Genomic DNA, 27,039 nt, shown 5'->3' with positions numbered 1-27,039 from the left:
TGAGGCTGTCTTTAAACTTGAGATCCTCCTGCCTCAGCCTGCTGAGTTGCTGGGATTACAGGCATGTGCCACCATACCTGGATAGCCTTTAAAAAGAAGGAAATCTTGCCATTTGCAACAATACGGATAAAACTTGAGGACATTATGCTAAGTGAAAAAAGCCAATCACAGAAGGACAACTAATGTACCACACCATCCCTCTCTCTTTTCTTTGTTGATTTTTAAAAAATTATTCTTTAAATGTAGAAATGTCCAGTTTTTCCTCTTATATTTTTCCAATTTAACCTCATTCAACACTTTAGCAATGTCAGTATTTTTCATAAGTGTTCAGTATATGTTCAATAGTTGTTTCAAATTCCTTAGAAGTAATTTCCATCACCAAAAAAGCAAAAATAACAAAAAGACAAAAGAAAAACCCCAAATTCCATAGAAATAGCAATTGCCTCAATTACATATTCCTTTTTACATATTTATTATTTCTGTTAATACATGTTTATATCTTGAAGATGAAACATAGGTTGGATTAGTAAATTGTATCATTAAGTTCTTAATTTTACTCAATGGATAGGTTCAGAATAAAAATTGAAAGAGTGGGGATGGGCACCATGGTACACAGTAATCCCACAATTTGGGAGTCTAAGGCAGGAGGATCACAAGTTCAAGGCCAGCCTGGGCAGCTTGGTGAGACCCTCAAGCAATGTAACAAGACCCTGTCTCAAAATAAAAAAAATTACAAGGATTAGGGTAAAGTGCTCCTGGGTTCAATCCCCAATTTAAAAAAAAAAAGAAAAGAAAAGAAAAAGAAAACAGAGGGCTGGGGTTGTGGCTCAGTGGAAGAGTTCTTGCCTAGCATGCATGAGGTACTGGGTCAATCCTCAGCAACACATAAAAAATAAAGATATTGTGTCCACCTATAAGTAAAAATATATATTTAAAAAAAATGAAAACAGTGAGCTGGGGTTGTGGCTCAGTGGCAGAGTGCTTGCCTAGCAAGTGTGAGTTTAATCCTCAGCACCACATAAAAATAAATAAAAAATAAAGGTCCATCAACAACTAAAAAATAATTAAAAAAAGAAAACAGAGTAAACAAGCTATGATAGTAGAATGTAGGCTGGCAGACAGATTTTCTGAGGAGCTAAAAAACAAGGAGAAAAAAACAACAATCCAAAGCAGAGGATCCTAGATGCATGGCAGTAGGTAATGCTGGGCAAAGCCTCCTAGGATCTTGTATAAGATACATAGAAAAGTTCATGGAGAGAGAAAGAGGTGGATCATGAATTGGGGCTGGAAGTTGAAAGCAAAATTCATGGAGCAGAGTAGTGGGAATGTGCTGGGGATAAAGGCACTGACTGCATAGACAGAAATGGGTTCCACTAGAAGCAAATGTATTCCTTCTGGGGTTGAAACAAAACAGAACCTTACTTCTCCAGGAACCATTATGAGAATCAAAGACAGTAGCTTCACCCTGGACTGGAGGGTGAAAGTAAGTGAACCCACCAGAATCTTCATCACTCTAAGCCCTGTGATTAGAAGGGAATATCAGAATGGTCAAGAATACGAAAAATAATAAATGTTGGTGAGGATATAGGAAGGAAGGCACCCTTATAACATTGCTGGTAGGACTGCAAACTGGTTCAACAACTCTGGAAAGCAGTATGGAGATTCTTCGAAAAACTAAGGATGGAACCACCATTTGACCCGGCTATCACACTCCTCAGTATATATCCAAAGGATTTAAAATTGGCATACTACAGTGATGCGACCACGTCAATGTTTAGAGCAACACAATTCACAATAGCCAAGCTATGGAGCCAAACTAGGTGCCTTTCAACAGATAAATGAATAAAGAAAATGTGGTTTATATACACAATGGAGCATTACTCAATCATAAAGAAGAATGACCATGACATTTGCTGGTAAATGGACAGAAATGAAGAATATCATGTAAGTGAAATTAGGCAAACTCAAACTCAAAAGTTGAATGTTTACTCTCTTATGTAGAAGCTAAAGTAAAAAAAAAGCGGGGCGGGGGGAGGATAAGATTATATAAAGAACCAATCAAATACAAATTAATACACTAATGAAAGGAAATCAAGTAGAGTAGAGGAAGAAGAAGGGGAAAGGGGGAGGAGGGAAGGAGAGAAATGGGATGATGAACTGAAATTGATTTCCATGCATGTATGAGTTTGTTGGGATGAACCCAACTACAATGTAACACTATAAAGCTCTAATTTAAAATAGAAGGAATGCAAGCAGATAGATCCTTATGGGATCCACCCAGGGCTTATATCTATGCAAAGTGAGTCACATGAACTGTATCTGAGAGAAACTTTGCTGAGTTATATAGTACATAGCTTGAAAATTCCTTATATTGCAAAAAAGTTTAGTTAGAAATCTTGCTTTGCTGATTCCAGTAGGCAAGATGAAAGGGAAGAAATGCTACTGAAAAATCCAGATAGCCAGGTGAAAATGGGAAACTTACAACCCTGAATAAAGAAACCTCCAACTCTGACATATAAAATCTTGAGAACCTGAAATACCAAAGTGGAGAAACCATTCCTCAAGGCTGAATTCCCACCATAGTTTCTATCTTTCCGGGCCTTGTGGAAGTACACATTGTAATTGAAATTAAATGTTGTTTTTTGGAATGAATAACATTTTATCCAGTTCATTAACTTTGTTTCCACTAATTTTATAAACACCCAGGGTCTGGCGCCTTGTCAGGGGATGGCATGTATGGATAAACCTAATCCTTAACTCACAGAAGCTCACATTTACTTGGGCACAAGGTCTTAAATGAGGATAGTATAGGAAATTTATCTTATGAGAAGGTGTGGGATGGCTAAGGTAAGATGGTAGAGAGGAGAGGATTTGCTGGAGGTTTGGCAAAGTTCAGAGCCTGGAGCTCTATGGGACATGACTATTTAAAAATCTAAGCACCAGGGAACATGGGAGAAGGCTGTCAAGACAAGGACTTGGAGGCAGGGAAGATGGTAAATTCTGTGGATTAGAGGACAGATAACAAAGCATATAAAGAAAGAGGAAAAAGCCAAATCTGGAAGAAACTTAAGTTTTCTGAGTCTGAATTCATAATGGATAGAATGTCTCGGAGTGAGTGAGAGAGAGATACAGAGACACAACTAGCTAGAGAGACCGAACACTTGAGGTTCTATCAACCCTCTTAACCATTGGTAACAGGGTGGAGACTCTAACCACTGAAACAAAAGCAACTAGATCAGTGAGCCTAAATTGAACTTTAAAAAAGAGGAAGTGAGGAAAGTTTGTTTGTGAGCTCTGGTGGCAGGAAATCCTGTGACTAACCTTATTTCACACATCTCAGATTATTCAAAGGGATCTTAACATTTTTACCAACAGTAACTTAAAATGGAAGGGGTTGTCTCAGAGGCACTGATGTCTGGGAAGAGTAGACACCCTTGGTAAGTAAACTAATCCAATTTGAGATGCTCTTTACCATGTGAAGGGATGCTTTAGGGAACATGGCCCCCTGGTATTTCCAATCAATAGAGTAATGCAGCATTAACAAATGGGATTTGACTGTATTGAATAAAAAGGCCAACATATTGGAAACAGATGAAATCAACAGGCTATTTTCCTTTTACTTGTAGAAATGTTTTTTATCGGGCTGAAAGCAACCATTACATATGAGCTATTAATCATTTTCAATAGAACTGTGGAAGTGTGGTCTGTGGTGGGAAAGGCAGGGGGCTGAAGAGTAGGTGAGGAAGGCAGAAGATGATAGTGAAATCAGGCAATCACAAAACTACAGCATTCAGACAAGTGATGGCATGTTTTTGTGCAAGGGCATAATAATGGAAGGAGCCCCTATGCTGGGCTAGGCTGGCCCATTAGCAAAAGGACTTAAGGTTCCAGCCACCTGGAGCTCTAATTTCCAGCTGAAGGTGCGATTGTGACAAGAAGGGGGTCGCAAACTTATCTTCCATCAACCCTAGGTGAAAATATGCCCTGGGCAAACACATAAGCACTTTGCTTTTTATATTCTAGAAGTGTATATAAAGCATGCTCAGTTTTCTGAAGACAATTAAAGAAGAGTGTGAAAATTGTGTACCATATGTGCTGAGAGCGGGCATGGTTCAAGCCAACTGGCTGGATTTCTAAATTGCCACAATCTAGCAGGACCCTTGTTACAATACATCACATTGCTGCTCCCCTTGATGGAGTCAACAGGATTCTCACCAAGGGTCCAGTCTCCCTTTCAAATAGAATCAGCTACCTAGAGGTGCACAAACCATGTCAATACTCATCTTCCCACCTCCCATCCAGGCCATGCAACTCTGTGGGCAGCCCAGTTTCAGAAAAGGCTGAAATCCTATTTACAGGCCTGACTTGCCATTGCACTCATGGACAGGTGAGAGCAGGGTTCTTCCCCTGCTGTCTGAAATAGTTTAGGGGAACATGCTGTGTTCAAAGAACTCAAACAAGAAGCAGGAGGAGTAAATAAGTTTGATATTTACAGGCACACACTGGAAACTAGTTCTGATACAGCCTGGTGGTAACCTCTCAGGGCTCTCTGCTCTCCAACTCTGTAATACCAGCCAGCCACCGGATATGAGGGCAGGTCAAGGTTGGAGACCCCACTAGCCTGAAATAAGGATTCCCAGTTGGTCTAGAGAGGTTGGGATCACATCTGCACCTGGTTCAGGCAAGTTTTAGGAATTTGAAACGAGGGCCAGGCAGAAGTCAAGACAAAGGGATGAGACATCCTGACAAAGGGAATAGCATGAACAAAGGCAAAAAGATAGGAAGACCCAGAGCACTTGTGAGGGATAAGGAGGATCTGTGCAAAGGAAGATGGGAGGACACAGAAATCAACAACCTAGAGAACAAGCTTCCACACCCAGGAAACCTTGAAGATTATCCTAGGCTGGGAACAGGAAGGGGTGGTTCAAGGAAAGAGCTTGTTATCATTGAGTACAGAGAGAAGAAACAGTTACCTCAAATCTTGGTGACTGTGTTGATTACAGTGTCAAGTTTAAGTGAGAGTTCTGGAACTAGAAAACAGGATGAAATTTTGGGATTCAATTCAATACATTTATTTCAATTCATTTATTGAAAGCCTATTATTTGCAAAGCATTCTGAATCTGGAGTGTGACCATTTGAAACTCAAAAGTCAAATCAAGAGTACAAACTATGCCAGATTTCATTCAGTCAAAAATCCAAGTATGAGGGAATCTATAGACCTGACTGGACATATGATGAACTGTTGACCCATTATGAATATAACAACTATATTTTACTGATCCTAGATCAGACACATTATGTGTGAGATTTCTTTTCTCAAGGCTGAACTTACTTACAGTTATTGAAACAACAAATAACATTTAGCTCTACATTTAATGATTGATCTTTATTGAAAGTAATAATCACAAATTAAGAGAAATACAAAATACAGCAATAAAATGTATATACAAATAGAATGCACAGGAACTAAAGAATTAGGGAGACATGACTTCAAATTCTTACTAGCTATGTGACCCTGGGAGAATTACTAACCCTTTCTATGCCACAGTTTCTTCATGTGTAAAATGGGGACAAGAAATAATACCTTTCATTGGGTGCACTGACTATAAACCCAGAACTCAGGAGGCTGAGGCAGGAGGATCTCAAGTTCAAAGCCAGCCTCAGCAATTTAGTGAGGCCCTAGCAACTTAGTGAGACCCTATCTCAAAATAAAATATAAAAAGGGCTGGGGATGGGCTCAGTGGTTAAGCACCCTGGATTCAATTCCCAGTATCAAAGAAAGAATACTTTTCAGAATTACTGTGAGAATTGAATGAGATAATGCACATAAATATGTAGCAAATTGTCAATATGTAAGCAAGAGCTCAAATGACAATTTTTATCTTTGTTGTTAGTTTTATCGCTCCTATGCTTTTGAAGCTTGTAATGTATTGTTCCATTTATACTTTCTTTTTGAACATCTTCAGTTTATTTCAGAAATCTTTATCCTTAATTTTAATAGTGTGCTCTGCTTGTTCCAGAAATCCTTATCTTTATTTTTTTTTTGAAGTAACTTTTTCAAACAACCCTAGGCAAACATTTGAGTATTCATTCAGGTTAGAGGAAGTTTATATTTTTTCAGTGATCAGGAGTGGCTTTTCCTAATCTCCCTACTTTGTCAATTTGTGAAAATGATCCTTGATTCCAACATTCCTACTTCATAGTAAAATGAAGAATTTCCCTTACATTAAGAAGATTCATATTCACAAGAGAAACTATTTAAGTATATTCTACTATCTGATTTGTAGTTACTCTCTCCCTACTTTGTTAAGTCCTTAGTAGGTTATGATTTTCAAACCAAAGTTTCATTATGCAGGTAATTGTAAGATAAAATGGCAAAAGCACATAGGAAAATATTCTGTCTGATTTCAGGTCCTTTATTAACTGACTCAAAGATAATAGTGGAGTCTTAGCTTGGATTTTCCAGGAACTGGATACTTGGACAGGGATTCAAATAAGAGTGGATATTTATAAAAGAAATGAAGGCTGTCAATGAAGAATGTGCTATTAAGCCAGGTGCCACCATACAGGACTGACCATTATATTGGGAAACAGTGCTAAACACTCACCTGACAAATATCCACTTGAGGAACTGGGATATCTATACCACAATTCATAAGCCACATCTCACTGTGTTAATTTACTGGCATTTTCAGATTGCTGCACATGTAGATGGTTCAGAGATCTGCAGTTCAAGGAGAAGAGCCCCGGAACATTAATGCATTAATGTGACTTGTCCTGAGAAACATGGGAAGGTTCAAGGGATATGCATGGGGCCCTAACAACACCTTGCTATGCCAAGAGAAACTCAGGTGGACTTTTGCTCATGGGATGCCAGGCTCCTGGGCTAAGGTTTGGGCTAAGCTCTTACTCTGATTCTGACTCTCTTAGCCTGTTCCCTCAATCTTTTTATCTGTACTAGCACTTTTTTTTTCTTCTTGCTACCAGAATAATAAGATCTGACAATGGAGGATGGTCTTGGGGGCAAAAATGGAGAGAGAACTTCAGAGAATCAAAATAAGAGCATTTTCTTCTATATTCTGAACCACTAGCCCCAGTCTTTCTTTCTGCACTTCTGTCCTCTTTGCATCTTCTTACCTCATAGAAGGAATCGAACCAAAACAGAATGAGAAGAGGGATACAAAAAGAAACAGAGGTGATACCTGTGCAAATTTCATGGAAGCAAGAGAGACTGCCAGGAGAGATCACAAGAGTGAGCAGACTTAATCTCCCAGCACAGTAGACTAATACAGTGTCCTGAAAAATCATGACTGTATTACTCAGCTCTTCTTCAATGTGGATAGGAGATGGTGGGAAGAGAGGATGAAGTGGGTGAACATTACAATTTGCCTTGCTAAGGACTAATTCAAAGCTTTTACACTTTATTCCCAGATGTAGTCGATATTTGCTACAGTTTTTCTATCTAAGATTGAACTCCTTCTCCTTAGTAGTTCCTTAGCCTTCTTTGCAGAGTCCTCCATTACTTGTGGTCTTTGTAAGAGGCAGTGCCTACCTTTCATTACAGCATCCAAGGGGCCCGAAACTTGCTTTCTGCATCTCTGTGAAGCCACTAGGCAGGCATGTCACTACCAGGAAAACATAGTAATTAATTTGCATAATTGTGGAAGACTTGGGACACAGAATAGCAACTACAATCAATCTATAGTCTTAGAATAAGAGAATGAAAGGAAGAAGTGACTTGACTTACATGGGTGTTAGAAATGAAATGTTTTAGAGTTAAACAGAAGGAGCTCTCTGTGTAAGGGTCATTTGAATGGTTTATCACATTGGAAGTGAGAACAATGATGATGATGATGGTGACAGTGACAATGATGATGGCAGTAGTGGTTAACGTTTACTGAGTGCATTCTTTGGGCCAGGCATTTCATACCAGTAATAGCATTATAATCCTGTAATAATATAACAATCCTGTGATCTAAGTGCTATTATGATCATTTTTCAGAATAGGAAACTGAAGATTGGAGAAGATCATACAATTAGCAAGTGGGTATCTAACCCAGTTCTGTCTGACTTCAAAGCCTAAACTCTTTATCATCATGCTGGACTACTGCTTCTCATAGGCAGGAATTCCAATCACTGAAATGAGTTTGGCTGAAACTCATGAACAGCAGAGTGTCCAAGGTAATGAAGAGAGCACCATTAAATTAGCTGATCACAGAATGTGACCTGGGAAGAGAGGCTGTTGTGACCAAATCATGTGGTCATGATTCAAATGAAATGGGAACTTAGTGATTAGATGTTACAGGGAGGATGAAGAACTGGTTCAGTGACTTACTGGAGTCATGAAGACAGCATGAAAAAACGATGTGATTAGAGATGAAAATGCTGAGTCCAAAGTGGCATGTGTTGTTCTGTGACTTACATTGATTTAAAGGATCCAGCTGCTGTACCTCATACCATTATCTTCTTAAATATTCCAGTTGATATCCTGATTTTACCAAACACCACTGTAGTCCTGACTCCAGTTTTGTTCTTCTTCTGATCACTCAAATACAGTTTAAGTTTAAGCCTATATTTTCCCCATGCAGTTCTAAGTTCCACTGGGACAAAATTAGTGGGATAACTTAGTTGCTGAGGCTGGCTGCACACTTGTCATCCTCCGGCCTCAGCCTCCCAAGTCCCTGGGATTACAGACATGCACTACTGTGCCTGGCTTGAGGAGTTCTAATAATGATGATTTGCATATTTAAAATATAAAAAATATTTAAATTCTGTATCTGAGTGTTCCTAAGGGTTTAGAAAGGCTTCTTTTGGGACTAAGCATGAGAACTGTGACTTTATGTCAGGTTTTGTGTGTGTGAGTGTGTGTATGCGTGATTTGCAAGAGCTCGCATGTGCACATTACCCCCTTTCCCTGTGCTTTGCTGTGATTGAAATATCACAGAGCAGCCCCCAGCAGGAAGCTGGCAGATACCCTGAGGGCTACTAGTAGTGTGATATTCTTAGAATTGTGAAAAAGAAACTTGAGAAATCATGTTGAAAAAACTGTTTCTAATCTATTTGGCCCTTAGGGGGTATCATATGGATGGATATAAAATTCACTCAGGTATCTAACCTCAGCATAAATTGGAAAGGATAAGACATAGTACCCCTTCCCCCTACATACCCTTACAAACACTTCTAAGGAAACTTTGTTTACATTAGTGGCAGGGGAAATATGCTTTCACGTGAGTGGAAAAACGGGATGGACAAAAATGGCCTTCAGGCATCTCAGCAGCTGTATGAGCTCCATGTTCATTTCCTACATCCTGTATATCTAAGGGTACCTCCCTCAGCTCCCATCATTCTGAGAATCCAGAGGTGAGAGTGAACTTGGAGTCTGGGTAAGTCCCAAATCAAAGGTTTACTATTGTTGCAAGGAGTCATAGCATTTATTTAAATGACTGAGACAGGGGTAACAATGAGAGTCAAAAACATTTTTTTTTTTTTTGGTATCAAGGATCAAACCCAGGGGCACTTAACCACTGAGCCACATCCCCAGCCTCTTTTTAAGTGTTATTTAGAAACAGGATCTAGAACTCTAGGAGACAAGAAGAAACTTCAGATAATGAATGGAGACGCTGTTTCTCAACCTTAGGGTAAGAGCTAGAAGGAAAAAGATGGAAGAGAATTGATCTCCCAGGTTTCCTCTCCTATTGCCATTTTATGGATTGGGAGAATGAACGGAGAGAATTCCCTGCCCTTTAGCCTACTATCCTAACAACAACAACAACAACCACCCCTTCCCTACACTATTTCTGAGTGATGCATATGGAGTTAGCAAAGTGTGTCAAATTGTAGTGTTACTGTCAAAGATTATCTGCCCTTCTTGCCCAGCCATGTAAGGTTTGGCCAAATAACTTTTTGGCCAGTGAAGTGTGTGCATAGGTGATGGATGTTAACTCTGAGTCTAACTTATTATAGATATTCAAAGGTCTTTGAAATTCCCATTTCACTGTATCACAAGACCAGCTCTTCCCGAAAGGAAAAATGTTCTTTCAGCTGGCCTCAAATGAAGGATCATGAAAAATCAAAGCTGAAACTTTCCCCACTATAATTGAAACAAGAAATAAATTTGTGTACTGTAGGACACAGATGTGGGAGTAATTTTCATAGCATAATTAATGAATGGTGACTGAGATAATGAGACCATTGACCCTGGTAGTTACAAGAAGTGCAGGGGCAAAGGCAGCAGAGATAATAGGTATGGAGAAAGCACCTGGAAGGAAGTGAAGTCTAGAGTTCCAGAGCGATTTCCACACTCTTCTGAACCTTCAGATCTATGCCAAGTATCCTTCACCGAGTCCCAAAGCAAACCAGATCTTAAAAGACTGCATTTTTTATTGAATCAAGAAAATTCCTGGGATAGTTGTTGAAAGACTTTGTAAGCACCCAGGTAGGACTTGTTCTAGAGAAGAGGTTTAGATTTATTCTAGTTCTAGCCTAAAAGACAGGGACTTAGCATCCCTAAAAAATGTTACATACTGACAAGAACCCCACAGGATCTCTAATGAAGACTAATTTCTGACCACCCACTGTGTGGCCAGTTCTTAGACCAAGCATCATTCTGGATTGTTTTGTTCAGACCATCTGGGGGCAAGTTTCTGCCACACCTCCCCAGCCACACCTCTGGTCCTCCCACAGAACATGTCCCCTGCACCCTGAGCACACTCGTGAGACTATCCTAAGGGGGCCCTCAGCTCGGATGGGTGGGGTCACAACTTCCCCACCCGTTGCTTCTTATTGGTTGCAGACACCCACATGATCGTCAGCTGCATTCCCATTGGTTGGAAGGTGAAAAGAGGTGTGCCCTGCAGGGCCCTCTCAGTCTGGGGAGGTTAAGGCACACCTGTGAGCCCGGGTGGGGGCGCCATGACCCTGGCTCACCTGAGGGCTGCTCACTAGCAGTTCCGTGGTCCCACCTGACAGAGGCTGAGGAAGAGAAGCAGAGGGGTCAAGGGGGCGCTGTGACGCTAGGGCGTCCCACAGAGGAGGCCTGGTGCTTGGTCTGTGTGGCGAGGGCGGCCCCCAGGCCTGTTGGTGGTAGCAACATGCTCAGGATCCTGAGAGGGTTTATTGCCTTACTTCGGAAGAGGGCGGAACCTGATGAGGGGCAGCAGAGGCTGCTGCAAGGTAGTCCTCTGTGAGTCCCCTTGGCCTCCACAGGAGGAGCCTCCTCAGAGGGGGCCTCTCCTCAGCCCGCCCAGGCTCACGGGGCTCACGGGGCTCACGGGGCTCGGGACTAGCCGGAAGGGCAGCGGGGGTGCTGCCATGGTGTGCCTGGAGTGAGGGTGGCCCAGGGTCCTCCGTCGAACCTCGATCTTAAGTCTCCCGTTGGTCCAAAGGGGAAGGGTGTTTAGACGGCCACAGAGAAGGCCCTGCGGCTGCCACCCCCTTGCGTGACACCCCTTTCCATTTCCCGAGACGTGAACCGCCCTAATTCGGGGGTGAACTTGGTCTCTAACCCAAATAGGCATGTATTTGAAGCCGAGGGCGCGAGTCTTAACGTCTCCCGAAACCTTTTATTGCTTCCGGGAGATGTTGAAGGATCTGGAGATCCTGCTGGTGATGTTGAGGAAGGGTCGTCGCAGCCGTCCTGGAAGCTTAGAGTCTCCTGCATGCAGCCATGGTGATCGCATCAACATTCACACTCTCACTTGGGCAGGGCACTCACAGCTCCTAACAGGTGGCATCTATGTGTCAGTTAATACTCGCACCAACCCCGAGGCACAGAAACTTATCGACGTTGTTTAAAGGTGAAAACAGGTCCGAGGAGTGAAGAAATGTGCTCAGGGTCAGTGTAGGACTTATTTGTAGTGGGCATTTGCATTGGAGCTTAAATGATGTGATCTTTGTTTTTCTGTGTCATAGGTGACAGCAATTTGAGAACTATACAGGGGGTTGTGACAACTTTCTGTACTGATTATGGCCGGATTGATGGGTCCATCTACTTCAATACTGATGTGACTGGCAGTGTGCCTCTGAAAGCTAGTCAAAAAGTTACAACACTTGTGGAAGAATACAAAGCATCTCCTGTTGAAAGCAATCAAAGTAAGATGGAGGGCTGGGGATGTTGCTTAGTGGTAGCGCACTTGCCTGGTATGTATGAGGCCCTGGATTTGATCACCAGCAGCCAGCTGCTCCCTCTCCCACAGACACAATAGTTGGACTTTGGAGACAGCCTCTTATCCTAGTGGGCTTTCAATCTTGTTTCTTGGTTTAATACAAACACTCATGGGACCTGTTCAGTAGATGTAGAGTGAAAACTGAAGTCTCACTTTCCTCAGCCTATAGATTCTTCCAAAGTTCGTAGTGGTTTTGTTTGCACACCAAAACAAATATTTGTCTGTTTTTCTGGTATTTAAACAACATTATTAATGGGCGCATTGGTACACACCTGTAATCTCAGCTGCTTTGGAGGCTGAGGCAATAGGATAGTGAATTCAAAGTCGGTCTCAGCAACTTAGTGAGACCCCAAGCAATACAACGAGACCCTGTCTCTAAATAAAATACAAAAAAGAGCTGAGGATATGGCTCAATGATTGAGTGACCCCTGTGTTTAATCCCTAGTACCAAAAAACAAAAGCAAAACCAAAAACAAAATATTGTTAATGATGGTATTATTGGATTCTATAAAATGCTTTAATTTTCCTGGTAAAGAGCTGTTTACTGGCTAGGGTTGTGGCTCACTGGTAGAACACTTGCCTAGCACATGTGAAGCACTGTGTTCAATCCTTAGCATCACAGAAAAACAATAAAATAAAGGTATTGTGTCCATCTACAACTAAAAATATATATAAAAAGATCCTTGGGCTGGGGTTGTGGCTCAGTGGCAGAGCAATTGCCTGGCATGGGTGAGGCACTGAGTTCAATCCTTAGCACCACATCAGAAGTAAATAAATAAAATAAAGGCATTGTGTCCATCTACAACTAAAAAATATTTTTTTAAAAAAAGATCCCTTTTCTAAGGTATATGTTCAAGGTGGAATAAATATGTCAAACATCGTGCATTTTAAACTTCTTAATTATAGTTTCATTGAGGTAGCATCAACATACCATCAAGTTCTAAGAGTGCAATTCAATAACTTTTTGAAGATGTACAGAGTTCTGTAAGTGGTATCTCAGTCCTAATATTTACCATTTCAATAGCTATTATCAAATTATCCTTTAGCTAACTTGTACTAATGGGTTCTCTCAGCAATAGGCCCTGAACTGCCTTTTTACCAATATAGGTAGAGATGGGAATATTCCTGATGTAAAATCACTGCCAAAATGAGTAGTGAAAAGCGGTGTCATAAACTTATTTGGACTTTCTTCAAGTCTTAGTGTTAAAAGAGCAGCTTTTTTCTTCTTGGAACTATGTGTACATTAGGGATGTCACAGCCTTCTATATTAGGAAAAGGAAGTCTTTATTGGGAATATTCATGTATGGAGTTCTTGCATTATTTCGTCTAACACCATCTTTTTTCTTTGTTGTATGCATTTAATTTTCCTGTAGGATAAATATGTCCATGTTGTCCATGTGGCTTTTGTGTTCAGCAGGAATTCTTGGGCTCATTCCAATTCATAATGTATACACACATTCACTTGCCTTTTCTTTTGAAAGTTCTCTGTGCATTTACATTCAATCAGCCTGGATACGATTTAGGTGAGCAGTTTGTGAGAAGAACCCATATCTTTTCTTGCTAATTGCTACCCAGTTGTCCCTTACAGTGAATTGGATAATCAATCCACTTTATCCCCCTGTTGATGGGAAAGGAAAGGCCATGTGTATCGGAAAGTGTTTTCTCACAAGCCTTTGAATCTGTCTGTATGCCCTACTATGTTAAGGTGTTAGCAAGGGAAAAGAAAAGGAATTTGGGAGAGGAGTTTGACGTGAAATCTGGGTGGAGGTAGGATGCAGCGGGGCTGCAGCCTGCTGTACAGTATGGCTGTGAGCTAGTGTGGAGTCAGGGCACAGAGTTATGATAGAGTATGATGGACGACCCACTTGGATTCTGACAGAAGTGGTGCTGGATAGACAGCCAGAAGCCTGGTGCTTCCTTCCCCAAAGAAAGTGAATCTGGGCAAAAGGACCTTGAGATTGGTATTGACAGCTGGAAAGACATCAGTTTTGATATAGGAGTAGCAGTGAAATAGGCTTTAGAAAAGACGTGGAAAAAACTTTACACCTTGGTGGCTCATGTTTCCAACAGAAATCTTTGAACCAAAAAATATCACTCCTAGGATTTTGGCATTACAGAAGTCAATGAGAGGGGTAGGCGATGCATTGCAAAGGATACAAACTAAATTACACATAATGTGGGATTGGATTGATTAATTATGACAATCCATTCATAGGGATGCTATATTACCCTTTCAGTAGTCTTGTTTTATGAGAAAGATTAGGACCTAAAACCTTTAACACTGCGTGGCATATTAAGTTTTGTTTTGGAAACTAGACATATGTATTTATTCACAGAAAAAAATGTCTGGATCATGGTGAATAAAATAATATAGTCGATACCGTAATATATTCTAGGCAATGGAAAACTATAAATGATGGGTGCTTGTTTTCTGCTTCATATTCATCTGTCTTTTCCTCTTTGTCTTTAATGAACATTTAATGAACATATATTGTTTGTATAATTAAAAACAATTTTTTTTGGTACAGGAGATTGATCACAGGGGTGCTTAACCACTGAGCCACATCCCCAGCTGTTTTTTAAGTTTATTTAGAGACACAGTCTTGCTAAGTTCCCTAGGGCCTCCCTAAGTTGTCTAGGGCCTCACCAAGTTGCCTAGGCTGGCTATGAACTTGTGATCCTCCTGACTCAGCCTCCCGAGCCACTGAGATTACAGGTGTGCACCACTGTGTCCACCAGCCCACCAGGCTAAAACCAAGTTTTGTTTTGGGAACTTTGTAATTAAAAGAGTAGGCCACAAAGAATCTTATTTGTATAAGGAAACAGACCTCCTGGGATAAATGATGAAGGCTCTCAGCATGGTAGGAATAAAAATATAAACAAAGACAGGGAGACAAAAGGGATTTCAACATACGCCTTTGACAGGAACTCGCTTGAAAATAGGAGAGACTTCAGTGCTTCTTCCATGACACCTATTTGGGGCCCTTGAGAAATGCACTTGACAGGGCACTAGATGGGGACCTTCATATGCCCTCTGGTCTTCATATTCATACCTTATTCTACAGCAAAAGGAAAAACAAAACCAAAATAGGGTATCTTTCCTAATTAAAAATAAATCCCATTAGATTAGATAAGAGAGTATTACAAAGTGAAGGGAAGAGATGCTTCCCTTTGGGGATCCCTGTAGCAACTGTGATAATAGTAACAACATCAGTGGAATGGTGACAGTTGCATTAACAGTGTTGAAAGCAGTTGACAGTTTGGTAGAAATACTAATAGTAGTAGTAATAGTAACAACCATTTATGGGGCTCACTAGGCATCAGGTCCCCTTTGTATGTTATCCTAATCGTATGGAGTAAGTACTATTTTATCTCCAATTACCTATGAAAAAACAGAATCAGAGAGGTTAAGTATCAGGCCCATAGTCATTTGGGTGCAGCCAAAATTTAAACTTTTTTATTTTGATTTTTTTAACTTTATTTACTTATTTATTTTTTATGTGATGCTGAGGATCAAATCCAAAAATGCATCACACATGCTAGGCAAGCACTCTACCACTGAGCCACAACCCCAGCCTAAACATTTTATTATTTAAAATTCAAACATTTTAAATCCCAAACCTCATGCTTCTAATCACTGGGATGTATGGTAGTAAGAATTGCCAAAGAGCATGGGCTTCCTGATATGAGGCTTGGAGTTCCAGAACATTTCTGATTGGACCTAAATATACCCCTCAGAAAAGCTGCAGTAACTCAGTGAAAGAAAGGTGGCTTGATCCTTCCTTTCTCTTAGATCTAGTTTGTCCATGTGTGAACTTAGGTCATTACAGAGCAGTGGGTAGGACTGCCCCCTAGAAGAAGTTTTGGAAATTTATTGGGGCATGTTAGTTGTCTTCTATATTTTTGCCAAGCCTTTAGATATAGAAATAAATATTATTTTACAACAAATTGCTTTCCTTTTCCCCTTCTGTTACATCACAGGGCATTATTTACTTTACTTGTTTATCTTTTTAATTATGCATAAGCAGGTTAAATCACCAATGTTTTTCATTTCAGGATGATGGAAGGAGTTAATTTTTTTAAATATGCTTTCAGTTGGAGATATACACAATACCTTTATTTTATTTATTTGTTTTTATGTGCTGCTGAGGATTAAGCCCTGTGCCTCACATGTGCTAGGCGAGTGCTCCACCAAATGAGCTACAACACCAGCCTCTGAGTTAATTGGTTCTTTAAATTTTTTTATTTGTTCTTTTTGGTTACACATGACAGTAGAATGCATTTTGACATATCATACATTCATGAAATACAACTTCCAATTTTTGTGGTTGTACATGATATGGAATTACACTGGTCATGTATTCATATGTAAACGTAGGAATATCATGTACGATTTATTCTACTGTCTTTCCCATTCAGTTTTTTAACAACAAAAAAAGAGGCATTAGGCAGGCACATGCCTGTCATCCCAGAGATTAGAGAGGCTGAGACAGAAGTATAGCAAGTTCAAGGCCACAGGGGCAACTTAACAAAACCCTGTCTCAAAATAAACTGTAGCTCAGTGGTAGAGTACTTGCCTGTCCATTCCATTCTGGGTGGAATCCCTAGTACCATGGGGAAAAAAGGAGCCATTAGCTTAAGAACCACTGTTCTAGAAGATTTATAATGATCCCTCCAGTTGTAGTACTCTGTGGCTCGAAATCAGGCTTGTGGCAAGTAAAACAATGCCCAATATCAGCAGGCCTGCTTCCCTGCCCACCCTTCGTGTAGATGTACCCAGATTGCCTACACCAAGAGCACCCTGAAGCTAGGTCACTACTGCCACCATCTAATGACACAGGCATTTCTCCACAAAAGACTATGTAGTTTTGGACTTTGATTACTTTCTTTTTCTTTCCAGTATTGGCCTGTTTCTGCCCCTTGAGACTAAGGGAAGACAATTCTCTTTGCTGTTCTGGGCCAGAGGGATGGGATGATGGAGAAAATTCATTGAAACAAGTTATAAGCATGTCTCTCAGCTTCTCTCAGGTGAGCTCAGGTCACTCTGATTAGATCTGACCACCTAACTCCACCCATGGTACCGGATTATGCCTCTCCAAATTTGAGGAACTCTTCATCCTTTCTCTTTAGGCTGGCCTCAGCCACAACCCTTGAGTTTCAGTCCAAGACTTCTTATAAGACAGGCAGCTAAAATCAGTTCCATGGTTGTGTCTTTCCAAGGCTTCTGCCATCTGCCACTGTACTTTGCCAGAGTTGCCGCCGGCAGCTATTTGTTCTTCTAAGCCATTTCTGAACTGACCCCTAGCTCACTGCCTTCCCCAGCTATTGCAGCCTGTCAACTCCTTGATCTTGTCATGTAACCTCATTTTCCCCATGCAGCATTTTTTTTTCTGTTATGGCCTCTGTTGAGTTCGATTCCATCATCCTCCCATGCAGCGGGCTTCTCATTTGTCCTATTGGTGATGAGCAATGTCTCAGGAAGTTCCAGGAGAATAGGACACACTGGTGATATTTGCTGTCATGTGAGTTGAACCTACTAATGCAGATCCTGGCACAGAGTGGGCACTGATTGTAAAGTCCATATTTCTACTTACTATTCAACCTAATGGGAACTGTGGTGTCTGCTTGGTCCACAGATACTTATTGAACCTTGGGATTTCTGTAAGGATACTGATTAGTACTGGGACTCAGCCGGATCTGTACCAGGTACCTAAAAAATCTGTAGATTCATTTCTAGAGAGTTCCACAAATCCAAAAGAATAATTCCATCAAGGCCCATACCAACCATTTGCAAGGAACAGCTTGTCTTAGAATGGGATAAGAAATGAGAAAGAAAGACTATTTCATTTTTATTCCTTTCTCTCCCAGTCTGAGAGTGAAGATCACCTTAGACATTCATGTCCAGACTTTCAAAGATACCCACAGCTTAAAACTTAGTATAAATAGGACTCTGTAGTTAAAATTCAGTTCAGTACAGTTATTCAGTATATTTTTCTCTTCAGAAAATGGGAAAATAGAACTGACCTGTGAGTCATACATGGAAAGTATTCATCATGATGGTACAAAAACATATTTCGAAAGGGTATCTAGATAACTTTGTGCTGTTTCCACTGTATTCCAGAGACTAAGAAGATTGATGTGCACTCTGAAGGGAACAGCAAAATTTCTTACTGTATAGGACACTGCAAGGTTACACTTTAGTTTATATATTTATGAAAGTTAGTGAAACTTATGGCTTTGGACAAAGTGAGTCACTCTCTGGGCTTCAACATCTGCATTTTTTAAATAAGGGTATTGGACATATGGATGTCTGTTTTCTTCAAAGAGACACTATTAAGAACATATAAGCTTTGAAACAGATAAACACAGATTTCATTCATGTCTCTGCTATTTGGTGGCTATGGGAAGGATGCTCAGCAAATCAACATCTTTCAGCCTAAGTTCCTTTATAGGTATATTGGAGATAAAACCCATTTTATTCAATGAGAGAGCATAAAACAGCTAGCACAGTGCTAGAACTCAGTGATTATTAGTTTCCTCTCCTTCTCCCTTTCTTCTTTCCACTTTCTTTTGCAACCATAAATTAGTATCAGTGGAGTGTTAAAAATATACATGGGAGCCAGGTGAGGTGGCATGCTGCTGAGGCTGAGGCAGTAGGATCTCAAGTTTTCCTTCTGCAGCAATAGAGTAAGGCCCTAAGCCACTTAGGATGTACATGACGGTGAGATTTACTGTGATATATTCAGATGGGTACATAGGAAAGTTAGGTCAGATTCGTTCCACTGTTCACTTTTCCTGTCCCTCCTCCCTCCCTTTCAATCCCCTAATCCCCTTCCTCTATTCCACTAATCTCTCTTCTATTTTCATGGAATTCTGCTCCCTGACCCCCCTTGTCTTTTCTTTCTTTCTCTTCTTTTTTTCTTATTTTGAATTAGCTTCCACATATCAGAGAAAACATTCGACCTTTGACTTTTGGGGACTGGCTTATTTCACTTAGCATGGTAGTCTCCAGTTTCATCATTTACCAGCAAATGCCACAATAACATTCTTATTTATAGCTGAGTAAAACTCCATTGTGTGTATATATATAAAACACATTATCTTTATTCATTCATCTGTTGACAGGCATCTCAGTTGGTCTTATAGCTTGGCTATTGTGAATTGTGCTAGTAAAAACATTGATATAGCTGTGTCACTATAGTATGGTGATTTGGGATCTTTTAAATGTTTATTAAAGAGCGGGATAGCTGGATCATATGTTCCTAGTTTTTTGAGGAATCTCCATACTGCTCTCCAGAGTGGTTGCACTAATTTGCAGTCCCATCAATGATATAGGAGTATACTTCCCCCACACACACACACATCCTCTTCAATATCAAAATTAAAACATTTTAAAGTCCTAGGGATGTAGCTCAGTTGTAGTGCAGTTGCCTAGCATACATGAGGCCCTGGGTTCAATCCCCAATACCAAAAACAAAAAAGTATATGATTGAGGCTACTTCCCTATGTAGGATCTGGAGGCTTAATATAATGCTCCTTCTATCCATTGCTGAAAGTGTAAAGTAATACATACGTCAGATCACAGGGAGCTTGTCTCCTGGGAGCATTTAGCCATGGACCTGGCAGCATTACCAAGATTTCTGTCTCAATACATTTTCCCAGATTCAGTACTGTCTACTCCATGGCTATAAAGCTGACCAAAATCATAAGATTAGAATTTGTCCTCTCATACTTTGGATTAGACAGAGGGGAGTGAAGAAAGGGGAGGGGGTATGAGGGTAAGAATTATAATAGAATGAATTGGACATTATGACATGACCCTATGTGCATTACATGACCTGTGTAACTCTACATCATGTACAACCAGAAGAATAAAAAGTTATACTCCATTTATGTATGATGTATCAAAATGTATTCTACCATCATGTATAACTAAGAACAAATTTTTAAAAAAGGATTTTCCCTCTCTTTTGCTTCTCTTTTATAAATTGGACAGATTAGGATTCATTTTGTTGACTATAGGTAAGAAGTCAGAGTCTACTTAAATCTATATCAATAATTTTTATTTCTGGGCCTAATCGTATACACATTGCCCCGTACATGAATTGTACATTCCTGTTGCTTAAAGCAGATATAAATTCCATTTAAAAAAAAGCAGGGCTTAGACTGGGGGTGTAGCTCAGTAGTAGAGTACTTGCCTAGCATATGTGAGGCAGTGAGTTCACTCCTCAGAACTGAAATTTAAAAACAGCAGGGCTTGTTTCTATGGGTTTTATAACTCTCCATGGTATGTACTTTAGTGTTTTTGTGGTAACTAGGAAGCATGTAAGCCTGCTCAGTTACTGTCTGTGTTATTCAGTGGTTAAGAAGGCAAGCTCTGGAATCTGACTTCTTAGGTTGGAATTTCTATTCTGCCAACTTACTATATGATCTTGCCTAAGTTTAATTAATTTTGCTTCATTTCCTTCATCTATCAAATGCAGATAATAATAATGCCTGCCATATTTATTTGTTGGGGAGATTAAATGAGATAATGCATAGGAAATATTGCATAAAGCAAATATTCAATAAATATTAGGGTTTATCAGTATTATCATTAACACTAGTATCACTATTATTATTAGTGCCCTTTACTAATAATAGTAAATAGGTGTATATCTAAGTCTACATCTTGTTTTATAATGTGTAGTTGTAGAAAAAAATGCTTTATAGTTTTTATTCGCAATGACATTTTTAGCAACAGAGTAACAACTTATCCTAAAATATTTGTTCACAGCCAAAATGAGACTTATAATAGAACATGGACTGGCTGGGTTCCTAGCCCTGCCTTTGTACAAAAATCTATTCAATATATATTTAATGAGCACTCACTGTGTTTCAAGTAGATTTGTAGTTTTCTACTGTTTCATGTAGTTATATAGCTTCCCATGATATGTTTTCTTGTGTGTGTGGTGCTGGTGATTGAACCCAGGGCCTTGTGCATGCGAGACAAGCACTCTACCAACTGAGCTATGTTCCCAGTCTCCATAATATGGTTTTATTTCCTAATACTTTAATCAGTTTTAGTGTGAACAAACATAAACACTTGTACTGGAGTTTAAGGGGATTAATAAATATGTCTGTTTTCTAATTGAGGTTAGAACAAATTGATAGAGCCACGGGTCAGGCATATGGCAATCAAAATAATCTTTACTACTTAAAAAGTCACTGGAGCATGTAGTTTGGGTTTGAGAGCCTAACCAGTGCTACCTCCCCCTGACACCTGCACTTTGATTGAAACCTATACAATTTTAGGTCTTCTCCATTGGATTGTATCTTGTAACACAAGCCTTTTGGAAAATGGATTAAGCAGACCAGAAAGAACTCTCCCACAGAGACAGACAAATCAAAAAGGAAGAGAGGAGGAGGCCAAGGCAAAGATACCCAGCTTATTCATTGATCTCTAATTAATTAAGTATCCAATGGGGAATCAATGAATAAGAAATGAGGAAACAGACCAAGAATGATTAAGAAATCTCTTCACATGCAGCCATAAAGGGTAGGGGATTGAATGGCCCACAACCTTCCCTAGCTTTTTGCTCTCTTAATCATCACCATACCTGGGGTATGGTTCTCCCATCTGAGATAGGCAATCAGTGGCCTATGGAGAGTCCCTCCTTCATGAGAGCATTTTCCTAGAACCATTTCTCATTGGAGGTGACCTACTAGTACTACTTGCAGTCAATGCTGATTTTTTTTCTTTTTTGCTTTCAGAAATGGTTAACAACCATACATTAATTTTAGAAAGACTGAAACCTAGATGAATATGTCTGGAGAAGAACAAACTCTGGGGAATTATATTAGTCTATTTGGCAATGAACCTCAAGTGGACCTTTCCTGCTGTTGCCAACCATAATACATTTCCCTAGTCAATTTACTCTTTTGCTCTCCTAGACGACTATTTCACATCATCTTCTCTTTCTTCAAACTCCAACATTTCCTATCCCAGACTCACTCTCAGATGATTTTGTGACTTGGTATTTCATTGAGAAAAATAGAAGCACTTAGAACAGGTTTTCAGAATCTCCTATTATATCATGTACTCACCTACTGACCCATTATATTCTACCTTCTTTTTGTTACTGTGGATACACTGTCCCTGCTTCTAGCAGAGGTCCTCTCCTTGTACACTAGAGCCTCTCCCTTATTTGACATCACTCCAAAAATTCTTCACTCTTTCCCATGTTATTTTTTTCTTCCTTTACCAGAGCTTTCCCATACTCAGACATTTCTTCCATCCTAAACACATAACAAAGCAAAACCCCTGTCTCTGTGTACTAATTCCCTCTATGTACTTCCCTGTCTCTCTTCTGCTTATAGCTATACTCCTTGGTAGTGTTATCTATATTCCCTGTTTTCATTTCGCTCTTCCCATTCTTTCATGAACCCATTCCAATGACTCTTGCTCTCTGTACCTCCATTGAGACTGCATTTATCACAGGTATTAATGACCCCCTTGATGCAAGTAATTGGATTTTCTGTTCTTATCCTTTTAACAGCATTTGAACTTGGCTTTCAGGATTCCATGTTCTACTTCTCTGATTGTTCTTTCTCAAATGTTTTTGCTTATTTCCCCCCTCATCTTCCTGGGTCCTAAATGTTGGAGCTTCACAGGGCTCAATCCATGCTATAACTCATGCTCATGACTCCTATTTTTATTTCTGTGGCTCAGACTTCTTATTGAAAAGGTCTCTTAACTGGTCTTTGTGATTTGTCTCTTGTTTCTCATTTCATCACCAGATTATTTTCTGCATGGAAGCCATGTGAAAACTTAAGTGAGCCTGGATATGGTGGCATGTGCCTGTAATCCCAGTTACTCGGAAGGCTGGGGCTAGAGGATCACAAGTTTGAGGCCAGCCATGACAACTTGATGAGATCCTCACTCAAAATAAAAATATAAAAAGGGCTGGGGATATAGCTCAGTGGTAGAGCACCTCTGGGTTCCACCCAGTACAAAACAAACAAAGAAACAAACAAACTTAAGAGATGTAAGTCATTCTTGCTCAAACATTCCCATGGTTTTCCATTTCTCTCAGAATAATACACAAAGCCCTCTATCCAATTCATGACCTATATGACCTGGTTCCCTGTTACTTCTTTGCTTTCATCACTATTGTTCCTTCCCTTGCTCACTCCTCTCCAGTCACATAGGACACTTTGCTGTTCCTTAAGCACCCTAACCTTTACCTTAACTTCTTTGCATTTATTATTCCCTCTGCTCAGGCCACTCTTCTCCCAGATGAGCAAGGAAGGCCCATCCTTGACCATCCAATTTAAAAAGCCACCATTTCTCTTTACATTCCTTATTTCTACTCAGTACATAACATGATCTAACTCATTATACATTTTACTCATTTTTTCTTACTAATATTTTCTGCCTACTCCTCCTAAAACTGAAGCTGCTTGAGGTATGAAAAGAGGGATTTTTGTCTGATCCTCATTGTGCTATCTTCAGTACATAGCAGATACTTAATGTATCTGTGTTTTATAAATGAACTAAAGGCTTAAAACCTCAAGACTTTAAAACCTTAGAATCTGTTCTGCTTATTCTCAAAACTTATGTCCAGTTAGGTTAAGCAATGTAGTTCACTAAAGATTCTGCAATGAGATTAAACATCAAAGTGAGGAGACAACAGCTTAGAGATATACTGAATTGGAATGAAAATCTTCCATTTGGAAGATTCCAGGAAAAATTAAAAGCACAAGGAAAAGTCTACAGAAATTAGAATTATACATCAAGTTCTCTTGTTTCTTTAATGTTTTCAACAACCAAAACATTAGAGTCATATGACCTATGAACTTAAACTTGACTAGGAATTCCACTCCTGATCAAGATGGAGTAAAGGGATTCAGATTTATCCTCCTGCCTGAAAAAAAAAACTGAAAAACAAACAAAATGTATGAGTCAGTGGTTTTCATGACACTGGAAATCAGGCATCAAATGCAAGTTTTCCTAAGAGGTGGCAAATAAGTGAGGTTGGTATATGAGTTCCCTGACTCACTGCCTTGAGACAGTTCCCAGATGGTGCCAAGAGAGAGAGCACAGCCAGATCCTAGCCAACTCCTAAGTTGAGGAAATGTTTAGAGTCTTGGGAGACAAACATGGCAGGGCAGTGGAGAGGAGAGAATGCCCTAAAGATCTGCAAAGGGGACATCTTGAATATTCAGTAGATCAGCACATACACATGAGGAAAATAATGAAGGCCAGGAAAAGAACCACTCAAAAAGATTAGGAGTCACAGTGCTTGCTGTTCATACAGGGCTATAATGATGCCTATTCCCAACCAGCCAGATTAGAAAGGCTCACAATTGACAGGGGATGGGGTAAAGTACTTAGAAGGGTCTTGCCTCAGTAAAGGGGAAGAATTAGCCCTAGACTAAACACACTCTGGACCTGTCCAACAAATCATAAAAGTAAGACCCAAAGGGATGAAACTGTTTCCAAATAACAGTGTCCTAGAAGAAAGTTCAAGAATATTTATAGGAATACAAAAATATACAGTACCCAACAAGGTAATATTCACAATGTCTGGCGTCTAATCAAAAATTACCAGGTGTGCAAAGCAGCAGGAAAATACAACCCATAATGAGGAAAAAAGAAAATCCATCAATCAAAACCAACCCAGAACTGACACTACAAGTAATGTTCAAAGATTTCCTTCAGGCAGAAGGCAAAATGATACCAGATGGAAATATGGGTCTACATATACAAGTGAAGAGCACCAGAAAGGTAACTAAATGGGGAAATATATGAGACATTTTTCTTTCTAATTATTTAAAACTCTAAAAGATAATTGAAGGTTTAAATGAAATAACAATGTACAATGGGATATGTAACATATGTAGAAATAAAAGGTATGATAAAAAACACAAAGGCCAGGAAGGGATAAATGAAAACTCAATTGGAAGAAATTTTCCCCAATGATGATAATAATAATACAATAACAGTACTATCTTTTCCTAGTATTTTGACAATTTCAGGTTTTGAATTGCTCTGTTTTTCTGCAGTAGGGGAACACGCTTCAGTGTTGGATAACATTACTTTATCCTTTCAGAAAGCTTCAGCAAAGTTTCTAACAACTGAGTTTTCTTAAGTTTTCCTCCCTTTCTCTTCTCTATGTGCTGAGTCTGAGTGTTATCCTCAATTGTACCTTCTCTTTGCTTTCTGTCTCAGACTTTTTAAAAAACGTGCCCTTAAGTTTTGCCCTGTGGGGGTTCTCCTTTAATGAGGGACATGAAACCTAAGTTGTGGTTCTTTCAAAAATGTCCACTGTGCAGAGAAATCTTGTCCACTTTCACCTCCCTAAATTGCACAGTCCTGCTCAAAGCAACATTTAAAGACCAGACTGTTATTACCTGGTTAGATCCTTTTTACTGTAGTTTATCTCTGCTCTGCCTTTTCTCAGAGACTGAGTCCCATAAACTTTGCTACATATTTCCTTGTATGAAATTATTTCTTGTTTTTTACAAAAGTTGAGTCACCCTGAAACTTACTGAATGATTCTTGGAATATATGATGCTGGTCTTTCTTATATTCTCCATTCAGTCCAAATTTCGTGAAATCACTTCCTTCAATTGCCCTTCTCTTTAATAGTGATTCGTATCTTTTATTATTATTGTGCAATTTACATGGTGACTTACAGCACTAGCAACACACATTGCATCTATAATATGATTTATAGAGGATAACTTAAAAGAGTAACAGAACTTAAATGACCCAACCAAGCCACCATAACTATGGGATATCTATTCAATTGAAAGGACGTACTTGAGCACAGAAGAACTGGAAGATAAGAGTAGAGGAAAACTTGCCATCACTTTAAAAAAACATGTATAGGCTTGTAAAAAGGAGTTGTTTGAAATGGTATATTACTCAGCAATAAAAGAGAATAAAATCATGGCATTTGCAGGTAAATAGATGGTGTTGGAGAAGATAATACTAAGTGAAGTTAGCCAATCCCAAAAAAATAAATGCTGAATGCTTTCTCTGATATAAGGTGACTGACTCATAGTGGGGTAGGGAGTGGGAGCATGGGAGGAATAGACGGACTCTGGATACGGCAGAGGGGTGGGAAACAAAGGGAAGGGGCAAGGAGTTAGCAATGATGGTGGAATGATGGACATCATTATCCAAAGTATATGCATGTAGACATGAATTGGTGTGAACATACTTTATATATAACCAGAGATATGAAAAATTGTGCTCTATATGTGTAATAAGAATTGTGATGCATTCCGCTGTCATATATTTAAAAAATAAAAGCAATTTTTTTTAAAAAAAGGAGTTGTTTGTGGGGCTGAGGCTGTGGCTCAGGGGTAGCGCACTTGCCTGGCATATGTGAGGCACTGGGTTTGATTCTCAGCACCACATATAAATAAATAAATTAAATAAAGATCTCTCAACAATTTTAAAACTTAAAAAAAAAAAGGAGTTGTTGGTTCGTCTGGGATGTTTAAGGAGATGCCTGGAGGTGATACCTGGAGGTGAATATGGTATCACCACCAAGCATCTCCTTAAACAAACTCAGTCCTTTGGAACCAGTTAACTCTCCTAGAGGAAGGAGATGGAAGGAAATCACCATATCTTTAGAGAACAAAGATTTGTCTTGCCTCATGTGTGGGCTCACTAGTTAGACCTCCATACATATACTTTTCCTTTTGTAACTGTTTCATTTTTCCCACACACATACATCTGGTCCATGATATAAGATCTCAGTCTTTCTTTTAAAGACATTTTTGTTGTACTTTTGCTTACTCAATCCAATTACTTATGGGAGTAAGCAATATTTTTTTAGTTGTAGATGGACACAATACCTTTATTTTTACTTATTTATT

The 27,039-nt window shown here is 39.5% G+C and overlaps 1 protein-coding gene across 3 annotated transcripts; it reads left to right on the top strand.

Annotated features, from left to right (window-relative positions):
• The first annotated feature begins 3,312 nt into the window (after positions 1-3,312).
• Positions 3,313-26,410, top strand: LOC125614226 (cancer/testis antigen 55-like). Of its 3 annotated transcripts, none has more exons than XR_007344832.1 (5): positions 3,313-3,437; positions 8,004-8,182; positions 9,206-9,361; positions 11,912-12,091; positions 24,759-26,410. XR_007344832.1 is itself a non-coding variant. In XM_048796554.1 (5 exons), the coding sequence occupies exons 2-5, from the start codon at positions 8,143-8,145 to the stop codon at positions 24,789-24,791; spliced, it is 381 nt and encodes a 126-aa protein (XP_048652511.1). In that variant the 5' UTR covers positions 3,313-3,437; positions 8,004-8,142; the 3' UTR covers positions 24,792-26,410. The 3 variants fall into 3 exon arrangements, 2 of the variants coding, with proteins under 2 accessions (XP_048652511.1, XP_048652510.1); XM_048796554.1 differs by lacking the exon at positions 9,206-9,361 and adding an exon at positions 17,066-17,193; XM_048796553.1 differs by lacking the exon at positions 9,206-9,361.
• Positions 26,411-27,039: the final 629 nt, after the last annotated feature.

This window comes from Marmota marmota, unplaced genomic scaffold, assembly GCF_001458135.2.
Source record: "Marmota marmota marmota unplaced genomic scaffold, marMar, whole genome shotgun sequence".
Lineage (NCBI taxonomy): Eukaryota > Metazoa > Chordata > Mammalia > Rodentia > Sciuridae > Marmota > Marmota marmota.
The sequence above is the reverse complement of the archived record's forward strand: the minus strand, read 5'-3'. Positions and strand labels throughout refer to the sequence as shown.